At 42.2% G+C, this 25,634-nt stretch overlaps 1 protein-coding gene across 4 annotated transcripts in view; it reads left to right on the forward strand.

Moving 5' to 3' along the window:
• LTBP1 (latent transforming growth factor beta binding protein 1) overlaps nucleotides 1-25,634 on the forward strand; it is a 387,949-nt gene that overhangs the window by 148,536 nt on the left and 213,779 nt on the right. For 2 of the 4 annotated variants that reach the window (XM_028117233.2, XM_028117231.2), the window contains exon 5: nucleotides 11,000-11,167. In XM_028117233.2, the coding sequence (XP_027973034.2) occupies nucleotides 11,000-11,167 (168 nt within the window). Of the gene's footprint in view, nucleotides 1-10,944; nucleotides 11,168-25,634 lie in introns of those variants that run through there. The other 2 variants (XM_028117230.2, XM_028117232.2) reach the window with 1 other exon arrangement.

A 25,634-nucleotide genomic window follows, 5' to 3' on the forward strand; every position in this document is an offset into this window, starting at 1 on the left:
GAGTTGTTTTGGCGGTTACAAAAATGTTCATACCTTCACCTTTCTTAAGGCTTCTTAAAATAAAATGCATTCATATTATAGTATTTTTTTGCTCTGGATTTTTATTGCCTCTGTGACTGAATTGGAATTCCTGAGAGGCACAGGAAGTATCTGCTTCTGGTCAGGCCAGCTCATTCCCAACAGGACACCGGAAGTTTTGGGTCTCCAGAGTCTCTGCCCTATCTTTTGAGTTTTTTCTTCTTTCAGGCGGAATTTAAATCTTGTAAAGTGTGATAGATCATTTTCTTCTTTGTGTCTGCCTGTAGTGTAGGAGGGAAGTTTCCATGCCCCCGTACGAAGGCAATGGAACCCTGATCGCTTTCAACTCCTTTCAAGTTTTGTGCCTTCCGGTTATTAGTTTGAGTAAAAGTTGCTGCTTTGCCCTTTGCAGTAGACAGTGGAATGCCTGTGTATTCCTCGCCTGAGTTCATACTACCTTTGATTCACTTCTCTTCCTTTCCTACCCCTGCATTCTTTCCCATGGCACTCCGCTCCCACCATGTTATCTTTTCTTGCTCCCAAAGAAGGAAAACCACCAGGTGGGACATTTGTTACAAATAGAGCAGGAGGATAAGAATACAGACTGGTTTTTTTGGGCTTGCTTGAGGCCAAAGGAAGATTGGTAAAGTAGGAAAATAATATGTAAATAGACTTACGTGCTAAAAGCTAGGGGAAAATTTAGAGATGCACTGTCTAATCTGGCATGCCTAGGTTGCTGAAAACTGTGTAGGGAGAGGTTAAGTGGGTTGGTTCAAGAGGATGAGGGGTGGAGAAAAAGGAGGAAAGGTTTTCCAGGGGGAGAAAACTACATGTGAAGTAAGTAGGCCATGTGAGTGAGGACCGTGGGGCAGTTTGGTTCGGCTAGTGCCCAGGCTCTCTGTGGAATGCTGCAGGATGTGAGGCTAGATTTGGTCTAGATGGGAAAGGATCTCAACTTTCTTTTAAGGAGTTTGATGTTGTCAGAAATGTTTGTCAAAAATATTTGTTATAACTGGTACGTAAATTATATGGAATCCTAATTCTCAAAGCATATGGTAGATACAATCTGGGACCTGCAGGAGAAGTGGCCCCCACTTAATCAAGCCTGTGATAAGTCATGAAACTTGTTCTTTGGTAAACAAACAGCCCAGTAGATAATCTGTCTTTTGAGTCAGGCTTGCTTCCCCACATACAAACAAACAGATGTTATTTATGGAAATGATGAGTGATAGACTGATAACAAATGCCTCCATTTACTTCTCTTTGGAAAAACAACAAATGTGGGGATAAGTAAAACCTAATTCTGTTCCAAAATTAAGGCACAGAAAATTCAAATCATGTGACGCGTATCTAACCCATGCTTTCTGTAAGAAGACTGTGCAAGCTAGCCAGAATGTATGAGGACTAGAGCTAGAAGACATGTAAGTGTTCACTGCTCCACACCTTGTTCTCTGGGTTCAGGGACATCAGTGAAGTCCTCACTTCTCAGCTGTAGGAAGACTGTCCTCCCATGGCTGTGTGTGAGATCTCTAGCTGTGCTGCTGCAAAGTCTAGTGTGGGTTTTTTAAGGGAGGTAGAGATTTTCACATGAAAAAATGCATCTTTTAAATGGTATTTCTCCCTTGGGAGACGGAGTAGCATCTTGAAAGTTGATGCCAAAAAAACAAAACAAAACAACTCCCTGGACAAACTCACTCAAACCTCCCCAAGTGTGGTTCCCATAATTGTCCGGATTCTAGATCCAGGTGGTGGATTACATTCTCAATTCAGAATTGAGAACATGGGTACAGTGAGTCCCCCCCCCTTCTTCTTTGCTCCTTTTATGTTATGAAATTTTGATGTTAAATCCTGTCTCCTTGGGGATGTGTTTCTCTCTCTCTTTTTTTCTTTAAAATTTACTTATTTGAGAGAGAGAGTGTAAGAGTGTGTGTGGAGAGAGGGGCAGAGGGAGAGAATCTTCAATCTCCCTGCTGAGTGTGGAGCCCAATGTGGGGCTCAATCTCATGACGCATGAGATCATGACCTGAGCTGAAACCAAGAGTTGGACACTGAACCAACTGAGCCACCCAGGAATCCTGGGGAATGGCCACAGCATTTCAAATGCCACCATCCCTTCTGGATAGATGGGCAATGGTAGGTTCCCTGGTATTCAAGATTAGGAGCAGAGATTTCCAGATATATTTTAGACAGGAGAGTTTTTAAAGTCATGTCAAAGGAACCCCTATGAAACAGCCTGGTACAGTTCAGGATGCCAGGACTGAGGTGCCTTAGAGTGTGGTCACCTCTTTCCCTGGACTGCAGTCCAGAGCCTGTCCTGAACTTCCCTGGGTGTTCTTTATGCATTAGCTGAGATATGCCTAGACGGTTGAATCCCCTCAGGGAATGTTAAAGAAATTATTTTACAAAAAAAGGTCAGAATATGAAAATGTCAAAAAGCCATCGGTTGTTTTGCTGGTTTTCCACTTTTTGTACTGACTGTATTTCTTTCCCCAAACACTGGGCCAGATCCTGCTAGATGAGCAACTTGTTGGGGAAAAGTTAGTCTCCTGACTGTAAAATATATTACACCTTCAAACATACTTGATTTTGTTCCAGAGATAAAAATAGAATCTTTTAAAAAATATTTTTAGAGAAAAGAACTTAATCGTTGGTATTTAAAGAGTAGAAACCCCAAGGAGGAAAAAGGAAGGATGAAAACAAAGCCCATGGTCTCAGGGTGTGTTGCATGGAGTCCAGTTGGCAGGGCAAGATTGAAGACTGAGAAAATGTGACGGGGGATAGGTGACAATCTGAGATTTTATGTCTTGAGTCAAGGTAAAACAAAGACTGAATGAAATAGGATATTAGACCTGACTCCTGAAATCTGTAGAAATTTGGGACAAAAATCTATTGTCTTTGTTGGTGAATCTCTGGCTAGTCTCTTGGCCAGTCTCTCTGAGCTGGGAACCAACATGTATTTCATAAGATTTTGTTTGTTTGTTTGTTTGTTTGTTTGTTTGTGAGAGAGTGTGTGTGCGCAGGTGCGTGAGCAGGGGAGGGACTGACAGGGAGGGAGAGGAAGAGCTTCTCAAGCAGACTCGGTGCTGAGCCCTGACATGGGGCTTGTTCTCATGGGCATCCCCCAACATGGTTGGGTTATTGGGTGGGTTTTATGGCCCAGTGGCAATTCATATCTGACTCACAGAATCGCGGTAGTAGTGTTTTCAGTTTCCTAGTTCTTTGCCTGACAAAGGAGATGGATACTTAGTGAATAAAAATGAGTTTAAAAACTCCTTACACATCACTGTAACTCTTATTTACAAAATTAAAGGAGGTTTCTATCATGTGTCAGTTTGATTTCTGCATAATATGTTGTGAAACTTTGGGAGCAAATAATTGTTTTTCTTTTGAAAAAGTGTTTGAGAAATTTCTATTTCCTGTTTATTCAGTTATTCTCTCATTGGCATGTTTAAATGAAAATTTTCACTTTTTTATGTCATTGGCCATTTTTGGGTAATGTTTTAATGATTTTGGGAAAACTGTGTTTTGTAATGATTGCAGGGTTTCCTGAATAACAACTGTGTTTTCGCTTGATTTGAAACTTTTATGGCTAAAACATTTCTCTTTGACAAATACAGCATATGGCAAGTATGTTTTAGGGCTAAACGTTTAATAGGAGTATTCTATACTATTTTAACACTACTGGCAATTAACCCACAGTTAAATATTATTTATTTAATTTCTTTCAGTTTAGTTTGTTCATTCAGTTACTGTTCTTGAGCACTTACTATGAAAAACATGTTGGGCATATAATAGTGACCAGATATATTCCTGCTATCATGGAGTTTGTGTTCTCAGGATGATAATCAAACACAAATATATAAAGTATGTGTACAATAAATAGGAAATGTAGGGCAAGGTATGGGGGATAGGTAATGTGTGGGGCTGTTGGCAGTTTTATGTCAGGTTGTTAGGAAAGGCCTCCTGATGATCTGACATTCTGGAGAAATCTTGAAGGAAGTGGGGGAGGAAGCTGCATATAGAAGAGGAAGAGTATTCTAGGTGGAGGTGCAAGGGCCTGGGACAGAAGCATGCCCAGTTTAGCAAGGAAGCCAGAGTGAATGGGTTGAGGAGGGTTGTGGGAGATGAGGTCAGAGGTTGCAGCCGTGGACGCCCCCTTTGGCCATTGTGAGACCTTTGGCTTGTGTTCTGATTGAGAGGGGAAGCCACTGAAAGGAATGCTGTGATCTCACGGACATAAATTAGAAAAGATACCCTGAGCGCTGTGAGGAGAATAAATTGCAGGAGGGCAAAGGTGAAAGCAGGGAGTCTGGTTTAGGAGCCTGTTGAAATAAACCAGACCGAAGATGATGATGGATTGTACCAGAGTGTTTGTCACGGAAGTAGTGAGAAATTGTTACCTCTGGAAAGAGAGCTAACAGGATTTGCTATTTTATTGAGTCTCAGATGGACAACCCCCCCACCCCAGTCAAGAATAGGCTTGTCATTTTCTGAAATGGGGGAACACTTGAAGAGGAGCAAATTTGTGTGTGGGTACAGGAAGGAATCAAAGCTTAATTCTGAATACATTTTGTTTGAGGTGTCTCTTAGGCTCTGGGGCCCTCCCCTGGTTAGGGTCATGAAGAGCAGAGGCCCGCAAGGTAGGAGAGAACCATGAAAGAGTAGAGTGACCTAGGAGCCCAGTGGAGAAAGTGTATCATGAAGCAGTTTCCTTGTGTGTCAGAGAGGCTGAATGTTTGAGAAAGAAAGACCCAGAGAATTTGCCATTGAATTTTGTCAAATGTGTAGACTCTGGTGACCTTCATAAGGGCAGTTTTGGTGAAGTATGGACAGCAGCAGCTTAACTGCAGCAGTTTCTAGAAAGAATGGTTGGGGAGGTAGTGGAGACAGCTAGTAGAGCAGCTCTTTTGAGGAGTTCTCTGCAGAGAAATAGAGCATTACCTGCAGTAGAGAGGAATTGAGACAATAAGGAATGGTATTCTTGATATTTGGGCAAGAGTGCAACATGTTTGCATGCGAACACAGATGAGAAGAGAGCAAGTCTTTGAGTCTGTAAGAGAGGAAGGGATCCATTACTTTAGCCAGGGGAAGTGGGGGGGGGGTGCTGGGCTTGGCTTTAGCTAGAACCCCATCCTTGGTCAGAGGGAAGGCAGGACAGCTGTGGATCCAGGTAAGTTGGTAGGCCTGGGTCTTTAGAGCTTTTATTTTCTTAGTGAATCAGGGAGTGAGGTCATACAAGAGAGTGTGTGACTAGGTTGCTGCTACATGTCTACCCAAGTGGATATTTTGGGGATTGTATTCACACATAGTGTATAGTTGATACCTGGTTTTTGATGAGTGGTAGGCAATTCTGTAAGGAACTCAGAATGTATCCAGAAACTGACTCTTACATTAAATGATTTAATGGACCCATAGAAAGGCAAAGAAGAGTTTATCTCCTTAAATGTATAAAAAGGAAAGGAAATCTTGTATATACCTGTGAGAGAGATAAGTGACATAGTTGCCTTGAGTGGATATTATTGGAGAATTGAATGGGAGAGGAAACTCACATGGTCTTTCCTTTAATGTGTATCAACTGTGTAGCATGTAGTTCTTCCTCTACTTCTTCATTTTGTTACATCTATCTGGGAAAAAAACCTCAAGAGATGGTCCTGGAATGTAACTCCTAGAGTCTTATCTGAGGAGGTGCTCACATGACAACTAGAAATCTGTTCCAGGACTGGAGCCACGCGGTGAAGTAATAGATCTCATACTAGTTTGTTTGCACGGCACGTTTCTCGAGGAACACGGTATTCTGTGGGAATTATATTAATAGTCCACGAGGAGTTAAGCAAGCCTGGAGAGCAGAACAATGAACTCCTGTTATTCGAAGCATTATTTAATACTTTTCTGATTTGTCCTTCAAAGAATTCTTGGCCTTTGGGCAAGCAGTGGACTGCAGCAGGAGAATGAGCTATTTGCCCCGTTTCTCACATGTGACCTGTGTATTGAATGAGCTTCGAAGTCTCTTTTAAGCAGCCTCAGTTAATGGGTAGGGTGATGGCTTTTAACCACAGAGGAGGTGCTTCTCCTTCACCAAGGATATTGTCTGTGCTAGTTGGTCACTCTTGTTTAAGTTGGATGAATGCTGATGTGCTATCACAGCCTTCTGGATAAATGTGGAGGAGACTGTATTTGTGCACGACATCTGATGTGGGTCTTGAACTTGTGCTATTTATTTCTTTGGCTGCCTTCACTTTTGGTCCCATCCTGGGCTAATGACTGAAAGATGGTAGCTGGGCTCTTCTCTAGACTGAAGTCTATTTGTCAAGAACCATTTTCACATTTTTGGGTTTTTCTCCGTTGTTAATGATTGGGAAGCTGAAGTGAAAACTTTTCCTATTGGGAGGATATCGGCTTCACTTCCATCCCATTCACCATACGCTCTGAATGTCTGTGGTTTGTTTTAAAGCATGTGCCAGTGCCTCTTCTTGGAGGTTGAAATTCGCACAGGGTCTGGCAGACCCTGCAGACAGGATGTTGACTCTTGAGTGTCTTGACTGACGGACTGACTGGGGGGCCTGCTGGAGGTGCTACATGGCTCCAGGCAATCTATGTTTCTAGCCAAGGCCTCTAGTATATGTGCTGCCGAAGTGAGCACACTAGCCAAGGCCTCTAGTATATGTGCTGCCGAAGTGAGCACACTAGCCAAGGCCTCGAAAATGCAAGGTTTGAAAGCACTTGCTTCAGATTTCTAGGGCTGATTTACCCACAGGGATCTAAAAATTACATTTTTTTCGTCAGAGGGACCAAGCATGAAGGCTCTGCCAGCAGTTTTCCTGTTAACTCCTGACTGACCTGACTTTTGCTTTCCAGATTTGTACTTCTTTTTTTTTTTCTTTTTTTAAGATTTTATTTATTTCTTTGAGAGAGAAAGTGAGTGAGAGAGAGCACAAGATGGGGGCAGAGGGAGAGGGAGAAGCAGATTCCCCACTGAGCAGGGAGTCCAACACGGGGCTCGATCCCAGGACCCTGAGATCATGACCTGAGCCAATGGTAGAGGCTTAACCGACTGAGCCACCCAGGCGCTTCCCCCCAGATTTGTAATTCTTAATCAGCTATTAGCACTCCAGGGATGGTCTTTGACTGCTGATTTTGCCATGGGCTTCAGTCTCCTCACCAGTGAAGGAAGGCCTTAGAGCAGAATGGTCTCCAGCATCCTGTGACTTCATGATCTCCATGGGGTTCGACTGTCTTCCTTGGGGTCACTTCATGTATTCTACATTTATTAGGTACCTCCTGTATGCAGGCATGTGGGGTTCTTGAGTATTAGTTCACTCAAAGCATTTGAGGAAGATGCCTCTTACAGACCAAGGAGTCTCTGGAGGAAAGTTCACTGCCACTGTTGGTGAATTCCCACCAAACTCTTAACAGATGAGTGGCGTCTTGAGCTCGTCACATGTGAGGAATTTGAAACTCGGAGCACTTTATATTACTCTTGGGTACCTTGAAGGTTAAACTCTACATGATACCCTAGTAGATACATAGAAATGATTTTTACAAGGGGATGGGAGAGTGTATTTTCTAACCCATTTAATATTTACAGTGATCCTGTGAGAGCTACAAATGACCACCTAGTGTCAAAAGAAGTTGGGAGTTTTTCAATACTGATTGGGAGATTGATGTGGAAAAAAAAAGCTAATTGTAATGAAGAAGTCAATGCTTTGTGAAGACAAGAGGACCCGCTGAGATTATGTGTCTGCTTTAGAATTAGACTACTTTATAGCAGAATGTTAGTAAAACACAAAGGGAAATATGAAATAAGTGTGTCTTCTTCCAAGAAGATGTGAACATCATAAAAATCAGAATTAAGTCATATGAAACTGTCTCCGCCTTTTGAAAATACAAATGATTCCAGGCCAAAAAAAATTTTTTTGGCTAAGAAATAGAATAAGTTTTTAAAAACAATAGGCCTGGAGAATCTCGAATGCCTATAAAGTGACTACTGTAGCTGAGAGGTGAAATGCGAATAATGATTAAGTGCTTGCTTTCTTTGGATGTCTCTCTTCGCCTAAGTGAGCATAATTTAGGTGACAGTCTGAGCATCTGCATGGCAGCTGCTGGTGCCATGAGTTAATGCCAGAGAAGACAAAATAGTTGGCACACCATTTCTAATTTCATTATTTTACCAAGAGCCAGAAAAAATAGAAGTTTATATTCTTTTGAAGTGGGATGATGTTGTATCTCTCTTTTTTTAAATAGGCTCCACACACTTAGATACACAAAGTATTCTCAAGATATTTGTAAGCATAGTCTGACAATTTTGAATGTGAGCTGGTTTGTGTGTGAGCGTGTGTACTACTGTAAAAGAAAAAGAAGTTGAACTATATGAATTTTGCCTGATTGTGGAATTAACATCCTGTTGTAGTTTTTTAAATTTCTGGGTACACTCAAAAATTTTAGATGTATAAGCATTCAAAGTAGTGGTTGGCAAACTGTTTCTTTAAATAAAGTTTTAGGGCACCTGGGTGGCTCAGTTGGTTAAGTGACTGCCTTCGGCTCAGGTCATGATCCTGGAGTCCCGGGATCAAGTCCTGCATCAGGCGCTCTGCTCAGCAGGGAGTCTGCTTCTCCCTCTGACCCTCTTCCCTCTCATGCTCTCTATCTCTCATTCTCTCTCTCGAATAAGTAAATAAAATCTTAAAAATAAATAAATAAATAAAGTTTTATTGGAACACAGCCACAACCATTCATTTACATACTGTTTTTGACAGTCTGCTTTCCTGCTACCACAACAGAGTTAAGTAGTTGCCAACAGAGTCCATCAGGTCTATAGCCTTAAAATATTTATTATTTGGCCCATTGTAGAAAAAGTTTCTAGATGCCATTTTGCAAGGTGCTGGAAGATCCGGTTGACCCCTAGGATATCTCCCCACTTCACGCTATGTGTCCTGATCTCTTGTGTTAGAACCACTGAATAAGAATGGGAAATCATCTTGGAAAAACATTTGAAAAGAACAGAGGCTATTTCTCTTCTGGAAGAACTGTTTTCTTGTGTTAAGTGAGAGGGCCAACCCAAGCTGATCTCTTCAAGTTCCTGCTAACTTGAGTTTTCTTTGCTTATTTGGTAGTTCTCTTTGAGGAGTTGAAGGGCAATCATGTGGAAGAGGCATTGTTAGATTGTGAAACCATGGGGAGCAGAGTCAGGATTAATGGGTGCAACTGCCACACTTGAGCTCAAGGAGGAAGAGCACTTGCTAGGAATGGCTTATAACTAGAATGTGCTATCTTAGTGGATAATGAACAACCTGTCACTAGAGATGTTTAAATAATGTTGTGTCAGAGGACCTTTGAGACCCCAGTTCCAGCTTTGAAATTCTAATGTTGTTGTTGTTGTTGTTGTTGTTGTTGTTGTTAAGGTTTTTTGTTTCCAAGCTCAGATCTGACCACAGTTATTTTGTTGAGGGCCTATAGAGGCCTCTTGGATGATTTCCTGAAAATATAATCTTGGTCAGACCGAGGCAGTATAAAGGGGCAGAATTGCTTCTGGTAGTCAGGGGATGGCCACAGAAAGGCTGACCCAGAGCTAGTCTCTCCTTGGCTTCTAAAGTAACACAGTGGTAATAGGAAGGGTACTACTTCCTGCCATCCTTAGTCTCAGAGATGAACCATCTGTCTCTCCAGTTGCTGCTACTGTCTTTGCTTTCTGCCTAGGCTCCTGGAAAGAGGAACAAGCTGGTTGGGGACATATCATAGACGTAGAAGTCAGACTAGAGTTTCTGTATTGCACTTTGTCATAGAGTCTAGATTGGGACTTGGCCATGAATGGCAGTTCTGGGTGAGCTCAGACATCCTCTGTGCAGCTCCGCTATTGCAGCACAAAAGCAGCCATAGTGAATATGTAAAGGAGGAAGTGTGGCTGTTTTCCAATAAAACTTTATTTATAAAAGCAGGCAGAGGGCCAGATTTGATCCCTGGGCTGCAGTTTGCTGACCCCTGATAGAGACATTGAAAGTTAGAACTAGCTCGAAAACATCAGCTGCAATTCTCTCATGTTTTGTAGAAAAGGTGAAATGACATGTGCAAAGTCACACCTCGGTTGAGCCAGGTTTATAAGCCAGAGTCTGACTGTGAGATCTGTGCCCATTTTGTGATCCTCTGCTGCCTCTGCTGTGCAGTCAGGTTATAGCATTTGGTTTTAAGGAGAGGGCCACGCGAATGCAGGAAATAACCTGCCTGAGGTGGCCTATGAAGAGGCGCAGCGAGGACTCCAGGATGGTCCTTGAACAGAGGCAGCCCTTGAGCCTCGTGACCTGGCCTCCCGTTTTCTTAGACGGACCCTGTTTACAGTAAAACAAAATACAGGTTGTATAAATTAATGTGGAGAAATAATGCCCCAGAGTTGTGAAAAAGAACTGGGCTCCCACAGCTGCATCACAGGATTTGATCACTTCAGCTGAGAGTGCCAGGAGATTTGAGACAGATGTTTTCAGACATGCCGCATGCCTAAAACATTTCCAGGGGTCGGACTGCAAATAGTGACTTAATAAGTGGAGAAACCGGGAAAGTATGCAAGTTGAGGACACAGGAGTTTATTCACCACGAGGTGCATGGCCAACCTCTTTGCATTACATCTGCCTGTCAGGGTTGGCTCTTTCATGTCGTGCCCTCCGTAGTGCTCTTTGTCTGCCCGTGAATAAAGTGCAGCATTGTGGTTAGTAATCCCACTCCAGTGACTCGACTTCAAATGTGGTTTTGGAGTGCATCCCAGAGTTCTGTTTGCTAAGCTTCCTACTCCTGTTTCAGAGACACCACTGGATACAGAGCAGCGCGCACTAAAGGCTTCCCTCTTTCCTTAAACCTGTCGGGTTGTGGGCTCTCTCGTCCCCCCTCTCCTCTCCTTTCTTTTTTTTCCTTTTTTTTAAAAAAACCTTCCAAGGCACGTTCATGGATACTAAGCTGATGTGTTTGTTGTTCTTTTTCTCCTTGCCTCCGCTCCTAGTGAGTAACCACACTGGCCGCATCAAGGTGGTCTTTACTCCGAGCATCTGTAAAGTGACCTGCACCAAGGGCAGCTGTCAGAACAGCTGTGAGAAGGGGAACACCACCACTCTCATTAGTGAGAATGGTCATGCTGCTGACACCCTGACGGCCACGAACTTCCGAGTGGGTGAGTTCCTCCACGGTCCCTAACCGTCCTTACTGCATAGAGTTGTATGAGAGCATAGCGTTTAGACATCCTCCTCTACTCACACTGCTCTCTGCTTGAATGGGTTTCTGTCTCTGAGTCCGAATATGCTGCTTCGTGAGCTCTTTAACTTTCAGAATAATTGTTAACCTGCTTTTTGGCTTCTCAGAGCAATGGCAGCTAGATGGTTGCCCTTTAGTGCCTATCATTTATGCAGCCCATGGCGATGGGAGGTATCCATAGGACAGAAGGGAATCGCTTTTTAGATTAAGACCCTTGTGCACAACTTGCACTGATCAGCTTCAGATTTTTATATGCCCGGTCATAAGGAGAATTTGCATTAGATCTGCCTCATGTTACAAAATGTGGATCGTGGTGATGAAGTTAAAAGTTTTACTGGATGAATAGTCATGTTCTGAAAAAAATTCTAAAAATTGTCAAAAACTGCATTTCAGTTGTAGAAAGGAATACGGACTTGAATCTTTTGCCACATTTCTGCTCTGTATCAAAAGGCAGAATTATAAATTGATATATGACAGGGATTTAGGGGAAAAAATGCTAGTGGCTTACTGTCAGCACTCCAAACCTTTTAATCTTTCATAACTATTTTAAATATGAACTGTGTGGCTTACTGAAAAGAAAGCTTTTTACTTTAAAATTTTTGTGTTTTTACTTTTTCGTAAAGGGAGAAAGTATTGCGGTCCACTGAATGCTGTCACACTGTCACACAGCCATGTTGTCATGCAGTACAGTATTTTTGTCACGGAAAAATGTCTTTTATTATTTTTTGACCAATTATGGTTTGCCATGTGTACTCAAATAATCACAGACACCCACATTACTTTATGAGTTACTCACAAGAATAACCCAAATGTCAGACAGATAATAACACTGGCTAGATCTGGTCTTTTTATGGAATATTGCTGTTTAGTCTTGAGTGTGTGTGTCTGGGGGGGTAGGAGAGAGGGTGTCTCTTTCAAACTGATGATCATCAAGACAAAATACAAGGGGACAGCCTGAGGTCCTTATTAGCTCTTTGATTATTCTGCTTTATTGTGACTCCTAGTCCTTCTGAGGTCAAAGCAGTATTCTAGATAGTCTGTACTTGGAAAAAACATGTGCCCGTAGATACTATTTAAAAGGGTATTGTGAATTTCCTGGCCACGATAAGGGTGTTTGGGCATATTTTAAAAAGAATTTAGCTGGTAGGTGCCAAGTGGCACATTACGCTTCGCAGGGCAGAGAGCCGAGCCTCATGGGAAGTGTGCTGAACCGCGGATCGGGAATCTAGATTCTGGTCCCAGTCCTGCCACTACCTAATCCACAGGGTGTGACACTTACTGTTTCTGGACCTCAGTTTGGTCTCATCCATAAAATAAATGGCTTAGGCTTAGTGACCTCTGAAATTCAGTCTGTCTTTAAAATCTTAGGACTTTTTATGAGTAACAAGTAATCCTATTTTCTGGAGGGTTGTAGACAATGAGGGGAAGAGAAAAGGCAGCTCCCAGGAGGTTGTTACGGGCTTAATGGCTTTTTCCCACTTTTACTTTTCTTGATTGCCTTCCTTGCTCGCATGTGTTTCCCAGCTCCATCAACAGCGTCGGCCCCTCCTCCTCCTCCTTGCATTTTTCATAAATCTTTACAGTAGGAATGACAAAGTAATCGGATGGGTGGTAATTTTTTTGGCTTCCAGTGTATTCATTTTGAAACTAAATATTTGAAGGCTTTGAGAAACAGAGGAAGTCTACTTGTTAAAACATGCTGCACACTTTCCTGTCTGGCATTTAAGCAGATGTTTAGGAACAGGATACACGTAGCCTATTCACAATATAAAATGGAGCAAACTTATTTACACACAAAAAAATTTCAAAACCAGAACTCAACTCTGCCACAAAAGGATTGGCAGAGTAGTTTAAAAGAGAGAGACAGAGAGGGCTTGGTAATCAAGTTTCACATTGGCAGTCCTGGGAAATACTTCATTTATATTCTCAGCTATTTTCCTCTTCTCTTTATTTAAGTTCAAATATTGGATAATTTGTGGGAGAAGTTTTACTTTTTTTTTTTATTCGAAGAAGGGTAATTCTGTAGAACTCACAGATTATGATTCTTCAGAAATACAGAAAATTTTAGAAATTCATTTTTTAGAACTATATCTTTGTGGACTTAGCTTGTTTAATATAGCTTTATTATTTACAAAAAAGTGGCTTTCTAACTTAGTGGTTTTTCTATTTATACTTGCTTATGGTATATTAAATCTTTTGGCAAATCAGATATGTATATGGAAAATAGAACAGCTTGGGGCAAATTCAAAATTCATCGTGACTTGTTAGCTACTCTCTTTGGCCTCTGGTATGTCAGATGTGGGGGCTAGCAAACTTCTGTAAAGGGCCAGATAGTAAATACTTGAGACTTTGCAATACAAACTGTACAGTGTCCAACTGCTCAGCTCTGCAGTGGCTTTGCAAGCAGCCATAGATGATATGTACCAGCCTGGGTGTGGCCCCGTACAAAACCTTCGGTGGGCCAGGTTTGAGCTGAGTGGCACAGTTTGCTGACTGTGCTCCAAGGAGTCAAAATAATACTGGGAAAACCATATGGACTTCAAAGTCAAGGCAGCTTAACTAAATAATCCATTTTGATAATTAGAACACAGAAATAATTTTGAACATTTCCATGGTGATTTATAGGTTGGTTTTTGGTGTTTTTTTTTTTTTTTTTTTTTGAAGGAAGTGGGACACATAATATTGTTGACATTTTTTTGATAAGGAAACTTAGGTGGTGGTATAAGGGAGCTTGACTTAGTTACCCAGCAAGTCTGTTAGCTGGGACTAGAACTTAGATCTCTTTAGGTCATCTGTTTACTTAATTTCCTGGCATCTGAACACAATGTATAGGAGGGACACAGGTGAAGGACCTTGTGGAGTTGGGTTTTGTGGGAAGGACGGGTGGTCTGATAGAGAATGGACAGCTCAGAGACCAGCAGCCCTGGGTTGGAGTCCTGGCGTCATCATGGCCATTGGGCATGTTCTGGTTTTAGATCCTCTTGGGTTCAGGTCACTGGCCACACAAAACAGGTAATAATGGGTATACAGAGGGTGGTTCTGTAGCAGACACAGGGGTGATACTCATTTCTTCCTTTTTTTGTGTTCCTTCTGTGGTTGTCTTTCTGGTCTATGGTGATGGTGAGTCTGGGCTATTTAGATGTGAGAGGCAGGTGTATTTTTCATGACGATTAAGCACATAGTCTCTGTTCTTGAGTATTCAGTTGGGGAAATCTTTTTTTTTTTAAGATTTTATTTTTAAGTAATCTCCACACTTAACATGGGGCTCAAACTCACAACCCTAAGATCAACGCCTTGACTCAGCTAGGCAAGCACCCCCAGTTGGAGAAATCTAAGGTATGACTTCCACTGACTGTGAGGTCTGAATGAGGATGATATCCAAGGGAAGTACTCTTGAGATTCTAGAATAAATTCCTTTTTATGAACATGATATGATGTAACGGAATATTTACCTTAAGTGGCATTTCCTTTAAAGCAGATTTCTAATGATAATAACTTTTTTTGTGACATTCTGAACTTTGCCTCTTTGCCCTCCCCACCTTTGCCTTTTTAAAAAAGGGGAACAAATTCCCAGTTGAGTGGGCCAGCAGGTTAACCATTGTTGTTTTAATGGATTCTTTCCACTCATAGGGATATAATGAAGATGACCTCCTGGTATTTTTAAAGTTGTTTATAGAGTCGTAAGTCCCCCTAATAAGGAGAACACAGGAATTCATGTTGTCACAACTAGAATATTTGAAATAAAATAACACTATCCATGGCATAGCCTATTTGTAGAACCAGTGAAAAGCAATCATGATGGCTAAAATAATACATTTGGTTTATATGATGCTGCTTTCTCTGAAGAGTTATAGGGGACTTAGTTTCCATGAGCATCCCATATGTTACTTCATTTGATGCTTACTTCCTCTGAGAGAGGTAAATTATAGTATTCATGTTCTGTGGATGTGAGTACCAAGGCCCTTGTGGTTTGATTAAAGGTGACTCTCACTTAGGTTTTTCTGTCCCAGATACCTCCTGCTCTCCATGTTGCCAAGTGAGTATGTATAAAACACCGTATTAGATTTTCCAAGACAAATCATAAAGCTGTCTGCTGAGAGCTTTTGCTTTGGGGGAAACGAGGAGTATGTGTAAATAAATCTAAATCAAGGTAGAAGATGTTTCGCAGGAGCCCGGAGAAGGAGATACCACATCCAGCTGAGGGAGGGATGCTTCGGGAGACGAGGAATGGCATGTGCCTTTCCTCTTTAGTTCACCCTGCTCTCCCAGCTGCTACCCATGTTGGCTCGTAGTGGGAGCTGGGTAAACGCACATTTGCCTGAATGCAGACTGGTGGGGGCAGCAGGACTGGAAGCATTGTTAAGTTCTAAAATGTGGATGGATGGGAAATAGAAGGGAGGCAAAGCTGATATGGGAGGGAAGAATTTACCTGTTAGAATTAGGCATAGAGACAACAAGGCACGGGTAGTTTCTGAGAAGTGGGAGTAGTTTCACTTAAACGTGGGAAGCACCAAAGGTAATGATATGATACATGACAAGTCTGGGAAGGTCAGCTGGGGCAAGGCTGGAGAGCACCTTGAATTCCAAGCTTAGGAATTTGGACTTTTTCAGAACTTACTAAAGTCCTCTGAAAGGGGGACAGAGATAGTTACCATTTTGTAAAAAGGAGGAAGTTTTCTGTTTTTGAAGGCAGGAAACTAAGGTTTTAATAGCGTAAATAAGCTTTTGAACAGCTCATAATAGATGACAACCTCTAGCCACTTTTAACAGCTTTGACATTGGCTTGCTGCTCTGCATTGGGAATTTTCCCCCATATGTCTCACAAAACCAACTTCGTCCTGAAGTGTTTTTGAGGAATGGGAGCAGTTCATTTTGTTAACACTCATTATGTGGGATCTCTTCGTGAGGAGGGAAGAACAGTTCCCTCTCACTGAGGCAATCAGTAAACCAATAACTGCTCAGGGAGGGGGGAGCATTAAGATTTTTTTCTGGCAACTTAGTTCAGAAAGTGAGTCTTTCGTCTTCTGCCAGTTGTCTTCATTTGGATCCCTTGGTATTTATCCAGCACAAAAACCAGTGAAATGCCAGCATATCACTCTTAAATTAACTGCTAAGTATATTTTCCCCTTGATGCATCGTATAGATTTTATGTTTTTAAACATGATCTAATACAAAACTAAAAAAAAAAGTGGTTGCTGGCCATTTGGGCAATTTGGACTGGTTAAGAACTTATCAAAGAAACTACTCCCAAATATATTTAATCTTCTCCAAATATTTTCTGATACTGAATAAATGCCATTACCGTAAAACATTTTCTTGTTTATTTTATTTGAGCTGTGGAAGTGGTATTAGGAACATTAATTTATTTAACATATTTATCGAGCACCTATTATGTGCCAAGGATTGGTGTAGGCAGTAGGAATACAGCAATGAACAAAACAGATACTTGTCCCTGCAACATTAAAAAAATACAGTGTGGCTGAGTAATGTGAGTGAGCCTTGATAGTATTATGCTAAGTGGAATGGGCCAGTCACAAAGTAACAAATGGTATAGGATTCTACTTGTATGAGTTACCTAGGTAGTCGGATTCACAGAGGGAGAGTGAATGGTGGTTACCAGGGGCTGGTGGAAAGGGGGGAAATAAGGAAGTGCTGTTTAATGGGTAGAGAGCTTCAGTTTTGCAAGATGAAAAAGTTCTGGAGCTGGAATACTCAACAGTCTGAATGGACCTAACAGTACAGACCTGTACAGTTAAAAATGGTTAAGATAGTAAATTTTATGTTACATGTATTTTACCACAACTAAAAATTAAAAAACCTAAGCTATAGTGTGAGTACACACTATAGTCAAATGTATACTACGACAATATACAACATGTAAGGAAAACTGGACATATGCCAAGTAATGATAACTGCTATGAAGAAATAGAAACTTGGGAGAGGGCGTAGGGATGGGAGTGGTGGTGGAAGGTACGCACTGCTATTTTAGACCCATCCCGAAGGGCTCTCTGGTGAGAGGACATTTGAGCAGAGACCTGAATGGACTGAGTAGTGAGCTCTGGGAGGGAACATCACAAACTTTGTAATCTAACTCTATCACTGTGTTTGTCTTATATAACTTGTGGTTCATCTCCAGAGGGCTGGTGTTTGGAGCGTTCAGGCAAATTTGCCCTGTATGTCTTCTTGGATTAGGTTTTATCGATCTGTATATAGGCGTGCACACACACACATACACACACACATTGTATCAAGGAATCCTATTAATAACATCTGTAGATAAAGAGCCTCATACACAGAGGATGGAGGCAAGCGTGTCTCTTGGTGTAAAAATGGTCCTGGAATTATTGCAGAAGGAATCTTGGTTACTTATAATAAAAAGTATAGGGTCTTTGATACAGGAAAGAATTACCAAAGAAGCTGTGTTGCCTATTTCTCCAATATTTTATATAAGACAGATCATATGATTTTGGTATGGAGCTTGCTTTTAATGGAAATAAGACTGGTTGTGAGGGCAAATGTATTTGTGTGTACGCGTGTGCATGTGCATGTTTGTGTGTTTGTGTTTAGGGGGAGGGTCCAGTGTGGAGGAAGTTTGCAAGGAAAGGTGATTCTAGGGTTAGTTGGACCAAGGAGAGGCAATAAGTTGATGCTAAGAGCCAAAATCAGGAGAGAATGAGGTCCTTTTGGTTGAAGAAGAAGATCTTTGAAGCTGGGAAGGTGAGGGGCATCAGAGTGGTTGTATATGAAAGTATGTCTGTAGTCAGAACAGCTAAAAAAAAAAAAAAGAAAGAAAGAAAAGAAACAACTGTGTGTAAAAGTGTTCAGCCGTTTGCTAGCTCTGTGAGAAAGGCATGTGTGATCGATCGTTCCTTGTAAGCCATGCCTGGCGTATATCATGGGGGTGGCTGGGACTCCTTAATGGGGTTAATGCTGGCTAGCCTAGAATAAATGACCTTTCAGAATTCCTCAGAGTCTGTAACACAGTGTCTCAAAGTGTGTATTCTTTCCTAGTCACTCAGCTTGAGCGCATGCGTTGATCTTTGGAAAACCAGACTACTTAGTTTAACATGCTGGGGCTTCCAGGATAAGCTGCCGCCTGGCTCCCTGGCCATAATTCGACCTTAATCTCTGCTTCTGCCCAACCGAGGCTCCGGTTACTAAAGGTCCCCAGATGCGCCACGCCTTCTGTGCAGCTGTGCCCCTGTTCACACCGCTGGGTCGGCCTGGCAGGTGCCTTTCCTTGGCCAGCGAGCCTGGGCAGCCCCCCACTGCTTTGTCAGGACTCAGCCAAGCGCTGCTCACGCCACGAAGCCTCATCTCCCTAATTTGTTGTCCTACCTGTTTATTCCACTGAATTCTCAACTGCTTGGGGACAGGGACCTGTCTGCTTTTTGTTGGTCTCCCCGGTGCCAGCATGGTGCATTACTTTAGGAATGCTTCTGGCTTCTGGGTTGACAGAGCAAATTGTCTATGCGGGTGCTTGTAATGGTGGCACAGAGATTTTACCCGATACAGCTTCCTTATGAATCCCCAGGCGACCGAAATCACAGGAGTACAATAACCATCTGAGGAGTCTTTATAGAGCTTGGGGATACAGAGTAGAAGAACATACATATTCCAGTGACTACAAGATGCTGGAAAAAGGACACCTTTGTAGTACTTTGTGTGGAGTTTGGATTTTACATTTTGAACACTGACTATGGTGTACTTTCTACTCATGGCCAAGGGCGGTTAGATTCCTGTACCTTTAGCTGCCCCTGCTCCCCATTCCTACGTCTGTCTAAATACCCACAGTCTCTCTCTCTCTCTCTCTCTCTTTTTGTAAAAAAGATTTTATTTATTTATTTGACACACAAGAGACACAGCAAGAGAGGGAACACAAGCAGGGGGAGTGGCAGAGGGAGAAGCAGGCTTCCCGCTGAGCAGGGAGCCCGATGCGGGGCTTGATCCCAGGGCCCTGGGATCATGACCTGAGCCGAAGGCAGATGCCCAATGACTGAGCCACCCAGGCGCCCCAATACCTGCAGTCTCTTAAGGAACATCTTTGAGCTTTATTTCAAATGCTTCTGTGTGTGCTGCTTTTTCTCTTTCCTTTTCTCCTTCTAGTGATTACCTTGTCAGTTGGCACTGGTGCTCTAGCTCAGGTATACTGTTGATGGCTCTGGAACCCTGGGTTGGTGATTTCACCTGTCTGGTTCCAAACTAGTGAAACAATCCAATAATGACTCGATCTCTTGCAGCACTTTCCTGAGGCTGATGAGAAGGAGGAGACTGAGGGCGTATATGGATTCCTTGGACTGATTTCAAGAAGAACTTTGTCTTTCCCAAACATAACCAATCCTTCTGTTAATTTACAACCTCTGTGTCCTGTGATACGGGGCAGTGTGCTTACATCTCCTTGAGTTTGGATAGGGTATGTTCCCTTTGTACCACAGAGACCATGGTTCCTTCATTTACTGATCCTGATGACACAGGGGGGCCTGGGTGGCTCAGTCGGTTAAGCGTCCAACTCTTGATTTGAGCTCAGGTCATGATCTTAGGGTTGTGAGATTGAGCCCTGCGTTGGGCTCTGCACTGGGCGTGGAGCCTCCTTAAGATTATCTCTCTCCTTCTGCCCCTTCCCTCCCCTCTCTCCTGTTCTTAAAAAAAAAAAAGACATAGAAGGATGTTTCTGTCTCCTCCACTTTGGTCCTCCACTCCTAGTGCACAGAAGGCTCTGTACTTGCTCACATTTAGGCTAACTTTGGGCAGGTTAGCCTACATACAAAGTAATGTCGTGTATCATTGTCATAGGGTGGAGACAATGTAGTAGCACCATGTTCCCTCTGCCTTGGATCCGCTCCCTCTTGAGGGCTTCTCTGGCTTACCCAGGAAGCTCTTGCCTGTTGCCAAGCCTGCTGACAAGAGTGAAAGCATTTAAACAGTGTAACACATTTTGGAACTGAAAGCTGTGGGCAGGAGGAAAAGTAATCATCCTGCATAGATGGGGGCATCTCCAGTGATGTATGATGATAACATTTGATCCTGCTTTGTGCTAGTCATTTTGCTGTCACTGTGTAATTTACCTCTGGGCTCCCTGGTTAGAGTAAATGTAAGGAAGTTGGACTAGACATAAATACTGAACTCATATTTATGAGATACGGTATATATCTGCAGCACTTAACTGGCGTACACATTGGGCTCAATTTTGCATCTGTAGTATAAGAGTCAAATGTTTATATCAGCTTTTGGTATATATATTTTTCCAAGTGGAAGAGGAATAATGCATTTCTGTATCATTGGAAAAACCTTCTGGAACACCTCACAGATGATATGAAAATGTTTTTGAGGGCGGCCACACAGTCATCTTCATGTTACGCAGTCCAGGAAAATAAAATAACTACCAAATGGGGAAGGATAAAGCTAGTTAGGAAGTTTGAGACTGATTCTCCAAAATCATATCAGAAATAAAATGAGAAGAGCCAGATGCCCTCCCTTTGCCAATTTAATGTAATGCTGTCATTGATACACTTATGGAAACTTGATTTAAAAAAAGAGAGAACTTGATTTTCTCTTTAGTGGAAGAGTAGGGGTTTAAGGAATGGTTTCCTGCTCGACACAATTATCCTGAATTTCGACTCATGCAATAATTACCAAAAAAAAACCTGGCATGACTGCAGTGTTGGCTTTTGTAAGATTTGGTGGGAAAAATGAAAACTTTGGGCAGTAATGAGAAATTTCTTCACTCTGAGACCAAACTTCATATGCCCATCAGATTCAATAAAAATTTGTTCTGGAATATGAAGAGTTTCTAAGATTTCCTAGTGCAAAAACTCAACCTGATTTTCATCAAATTTTCCTTAGAAGAGGTGAAAGGGAAACTTGACATTAAGATTTTTTTACAGTAAGGAAAGCAGACCACTGCCCTTTTTTCTGGCAAATTAGGAAGTGCACTGGAACATTCTTAACTAGCCTTATGTAGCAAGATTAGAATATGTCACTTTTTGCCACTGCATTGTCCCTTTCTGAAGAAAGGGTGATTTATGAGCCCTCTGGATCTTCTTGTGGTATTAATAACATTTTGAGCCAGATGTTTTATTGGGTGTACAGAGAGGGTAATTAGAAACATCTGAGAGCCCCGTAATGTGCCCAGAAAACCATGACGTTGTATGGAAAAGAAAAAAAAAATAACATTCACGCCAAAGTTGTGTACTTGGTAAATAGATGAATTAGCATTAAACAGAATTTACTCTGTATTATACGCATTTTGAAAAAGAAGCTAACTCTTCAGGCTGAAAATATCCTCTTATTGAAACACATTCACTGCAGCAATCATAACCTTATTTGGTAAAAGACCTTCTGACTGTGCTGTTCATACAGTAATTATTATTTCCCTTCTGTCAAACTTCATCATATTATAGACCGTTTTCTGCCAGAAGTATTTCTTCTTTTTACCTGGCAGTCATTTGAAAACTTAAGAATTCTGAGGAATCTCGTTTAAGGAAATTAACTCTTTAGAAACATACCGCACGAGGGACTAATAGTGTCCAATTTGCGTAATAGTCTATCCTAGAAATCAGGGTGGGATTCAAGAGCTTGGGCTCTATTTTAGCTGGTTATTTGAAATTTGACCAGCTCCAGTGGTGGCTGAGTTTGAATATTTGGGTATGCAGCAATAACAGCGGCTAAAATCAGGGTCTGATTTAAATCAGGTCCTGTTCTCTCTTCCCTCAAGACAGAATCTAGACAAGAAAACCTAACAATTTGCTGGTGGCTGGTGAATGGTTCCTTTCATCTTCATTCACAAATAACAAGCCCTCCTGACAAGTCAGTGCTGAGTCAAACTGACACGTCCCAGGCAGCTGTGGACAGTTTCTATCTTTTCAACCTGTCTTGCTTTGCGTGTCTCTGTGCCATTTTTATCCTGTTTGATCATTTTGAATGGGGTTCCTCATCAGTCCTGAGACAAAAGTATATCTAATTGTACATTTTGTTAGAGGTTGGCGGTGACTTCATGAAGCCTCTAGAAGGAGAAGCGGATGCACCTGTATAACAATGTTTATGGGGGTGAGGGAGGTATGATAGTAGTTAGGAGCTCTGGCTGAAACCCAACTTCAAATGTCTGCCTTTTCCAACCCCTAAATCAGTGGTTCTCAGTCCTAGTTCTACAGGAGAAGGTCCTGTGGATTACTGAAAGGTACAGATGCCCAGCCCGCCCTGCTGGCCTTCTGGATCATAGTGCCTGGGTGTGTTTTGGATGTGTGTGTGTGTGTGTTGTGAAAACCACCGATGTTGGCAATGGTTAGCTACAACTTTGATAGAGAACCTGTAGTCTAAGCCAGTGCCCATCACCCTTCAATGCTTAGGAATCACTGTGAATCTTGACAAAATGCAGGTTCTGATTCAGGGGTTCTGGGATGGGTCCTGAGATTCTGCATTCCTAACAAGCTCCTGGGGATGGGATCCTGCTGGGGGCCATGCATCACCCACAGAGTAGCAAAGATCTAAGGTGTTACTAATTCAACAAAAATGGTTTCAAAAAGATACACTATCTTTATTTAATGATACTTACTGAATTCTTATGAGTGACACTGTATTAGGAAATGTTTTATAACTGCTATATAATTGAAATATGTTAATCCTTTGCAACTTTCCTACCTCCTTTCCTTTCTCTCTTAAAGCTGGTATTTCCTGGGGCACCTGGGTGGCTCAGTTGTTAAACATCTGCCTTCAGCTCAGGTCATGATCCCAGGGTCCTGGGATTGAGCCCCGCATCGGGCTCCCTGCTCAGTGGGAAGCCTGCTTCTCCCTCTCCCACTCCTCCTGCTTGTGTTCCCTCTCTTGCTGTCTCTCTCTGTCAAATAAATAAATAAAGTCTTAAAAAAAAAAAAAAAAAGCTGGCGTTGCCTCACCTGCCAGACCGCCTCTTGGGTACGGTCGCAAAGGGAAGCCTCTGATGCCTGTGTGCAGGGCTGCCTTCTCTCTTTACGCTGCCAGTCCAGCCTGCTCTAGCTGACCTCCTGCCTTCACAGTTTTCCCAGGGACAGTCAGAAAATTTCTTTGTTCATCATGTCCCCTGAATTTCAAGGGATATGTGTCAGGCTCTCCGGATGATTGTCCCCTTCCCTCCCTAGGGCAGCTAGCTGGTTTCTGCAGTGCAGCCACACCCCAGGCAGTGAGATGACTATTACTGACTTTTGGCAGCTTTGGAATGCTAACAGAAGTTAAAGCAACCAACTCTTGGTTTTGGCTCAGGTCCTGATTTCAGGGTTGTGGGATCGAGCCCCGTGTCGGGCTGTGTGCTGTGTGGAGTCTGCTTGAGACTTTTTCTCTCTCTCCCTCTGCCCCTCCCCGCTGTGCTCTCTCTCTCTAAAATAAATAAAAATAAAAATCTTTAAAAAGTTCCATAGTCTGCACAACTATATGCAAGGGTGATACTATTTGCCTACTAGTAATAGGACATAAATTTGAATTGTTTTTCTGGATGAAGTGAAATGGGAGATATATTTGCATGGATCCATCCTTATTCCACTTAAGTTCTCCTTGTGATTAATATTAAGCATTTTGAAAGGACTTGAGAATGCAGTCTTCAAGATAAGGTGTGCTTGAATGATACTGAGTTGTCCAAACCCTTCACTCAACCATCAGCCTGGCTCTCTGACAACATAATCTCTGACCTGAACTTTGTTACACCCAAGCTTCCCTAGGCACCTGTAGTGCCTAGATGTTGACTCATAAATATGATATTTGAGAGCACCTATAGCATACTAGAGAAGTTGACTTAATGGGAAATAAAACAGAAATAAAATAAAATGAATTCGTTAGCTGGGATAGCAAAGCTAAAACTCTTCTTCCTTTTGCCCTCATGGCCCCATTGTATTTCCTTCCCCTCACTCTGGCCTCTACCTTTTGCCTCCCGTGCATCTAGCAGACGGATCGCAGTTGGCGCATGCTCAGTTCCCTCAGTTACCGTGCAGTCTCTGGTTCACACCCATGGTGCAGATGGGAAGGGGAAAGCCGAGTTTGGGTAATGATTTTCAACATGGGGAAGTTTTGTCCCTCACTTCCCCCCAAGAGACATTTGGCAGTGTCAGACATTAGTAGTTGTCCGTACTGGCGGTGGGGGGGGGGGGGGGCGGGCGGATACTCCTGGCATGTAGTGGGCAGATGCCAGGGATGCCCCTAAACATCCTCCAGTGCACAGGACCACCCCTACAACAAAGAATTATTTGGTCCAAAATGTCAGTAGTGCCGAAGCTAAGAAGTACTGCTCTAGGCAATGCTCTTTTTCCCTTTTGGACAATATCTCAGACCTTCTCGGATATTTTGTCCAGGTCCCTGGAGAATCCACCCTCTTAAATCCCAAGATTGTTCTCTAGCTAGAACCTTCAGTGTTGTGTCACAAGGCACTTTTTTGGTGATGGTGGGGGGGCTTGAACTGACAGTTCTTTCAGCCCTTCTTGTACATGTATTAACTAGAAACGGGACCCAGGCTCCTGGAGGCCAAATTTGCATTTGATCATTTATACCTGATGATCATGTTGGATTTCAGAGGGTGCAGGGATTGAGATGATTTGCGGTGTCTCTGGATGACTCAAGTGGTTTGATTGGCTTTTATGGGGATTCTTTGGACACTGAAGAAATAACAAGTGGGAAAATGTTTAGCAAGGGAGGCATTTTTTGCACATCTCAGAAATGATTGTATAATAGAAACCACTTTTCAACACTAAGCATTGCTACCGTGCACATTCATTTGCAGAGTGTCTGTGCTATGGCCGTTGGAAAAGGAGAGAAAGCTGAGTGTGTTTATTTGAACAATAGCATCATCACATGTTCAAATAAACAGAGCACCTTGGGAGGGTTGCAGGTTTGTTATTTCTAACCCAAATGTCTTTACACATGCTTTTTGAAGGGTCATTTTTGCCAAGTTTAAAAGAAAAAACTATCCAAGCATTGAGAGTCTGACATATTATTTAACTTGTTGAAAAAAGAAAAGCCTCTTTGTGGCCAAAACACTCCAGGTTAGCTGGACAATGAGGTATAGCAAGTTTTTAAAGCGTTCACTTTTGGCCTGAGAAACAGCCCCAGAGAGCAAGTAAGACCTCGCCCTCACCTGCATATAACCCCTTACCCAGTTTTCCCTTAGGTTTTGGTCATCTTGCCCAGGAAACTTGGAATTTTCAGTTGTTTGGTGCTTTTTTTTTTTTTTTGCTTGAATGAAATGCCTGTTCTTAATTCCGTCAGCACAGCAATATTTTATTGCTGCTTTTTATGAGACCCTCAGCCCATAATTCACATGACTGATTTTTTTTTTAGTTGTGGTAAAATATACATAACACAAAATTTACCATTTTAACCATTTTGAAGTATATACTTTAGTGGCATTGAGTATATTTACAGTGATGTGC

This window comes from Eumetopias jubatus, unplaced genomic scaffold (genome assembly GCF_037043125.1).
Source record: "Eumetopias jubatus isolate StellerSeaLion01/CBP00866 unplaced genomic scaffold, mEumJub1_p1.0 scaffold_9, whole genome shotgun sequence".
NCBI lineage: Eukaryota > Metazoa > Chordata > Mammalia > Carnivora > Otariidae > Eumetopias > Eumetopias jubatus.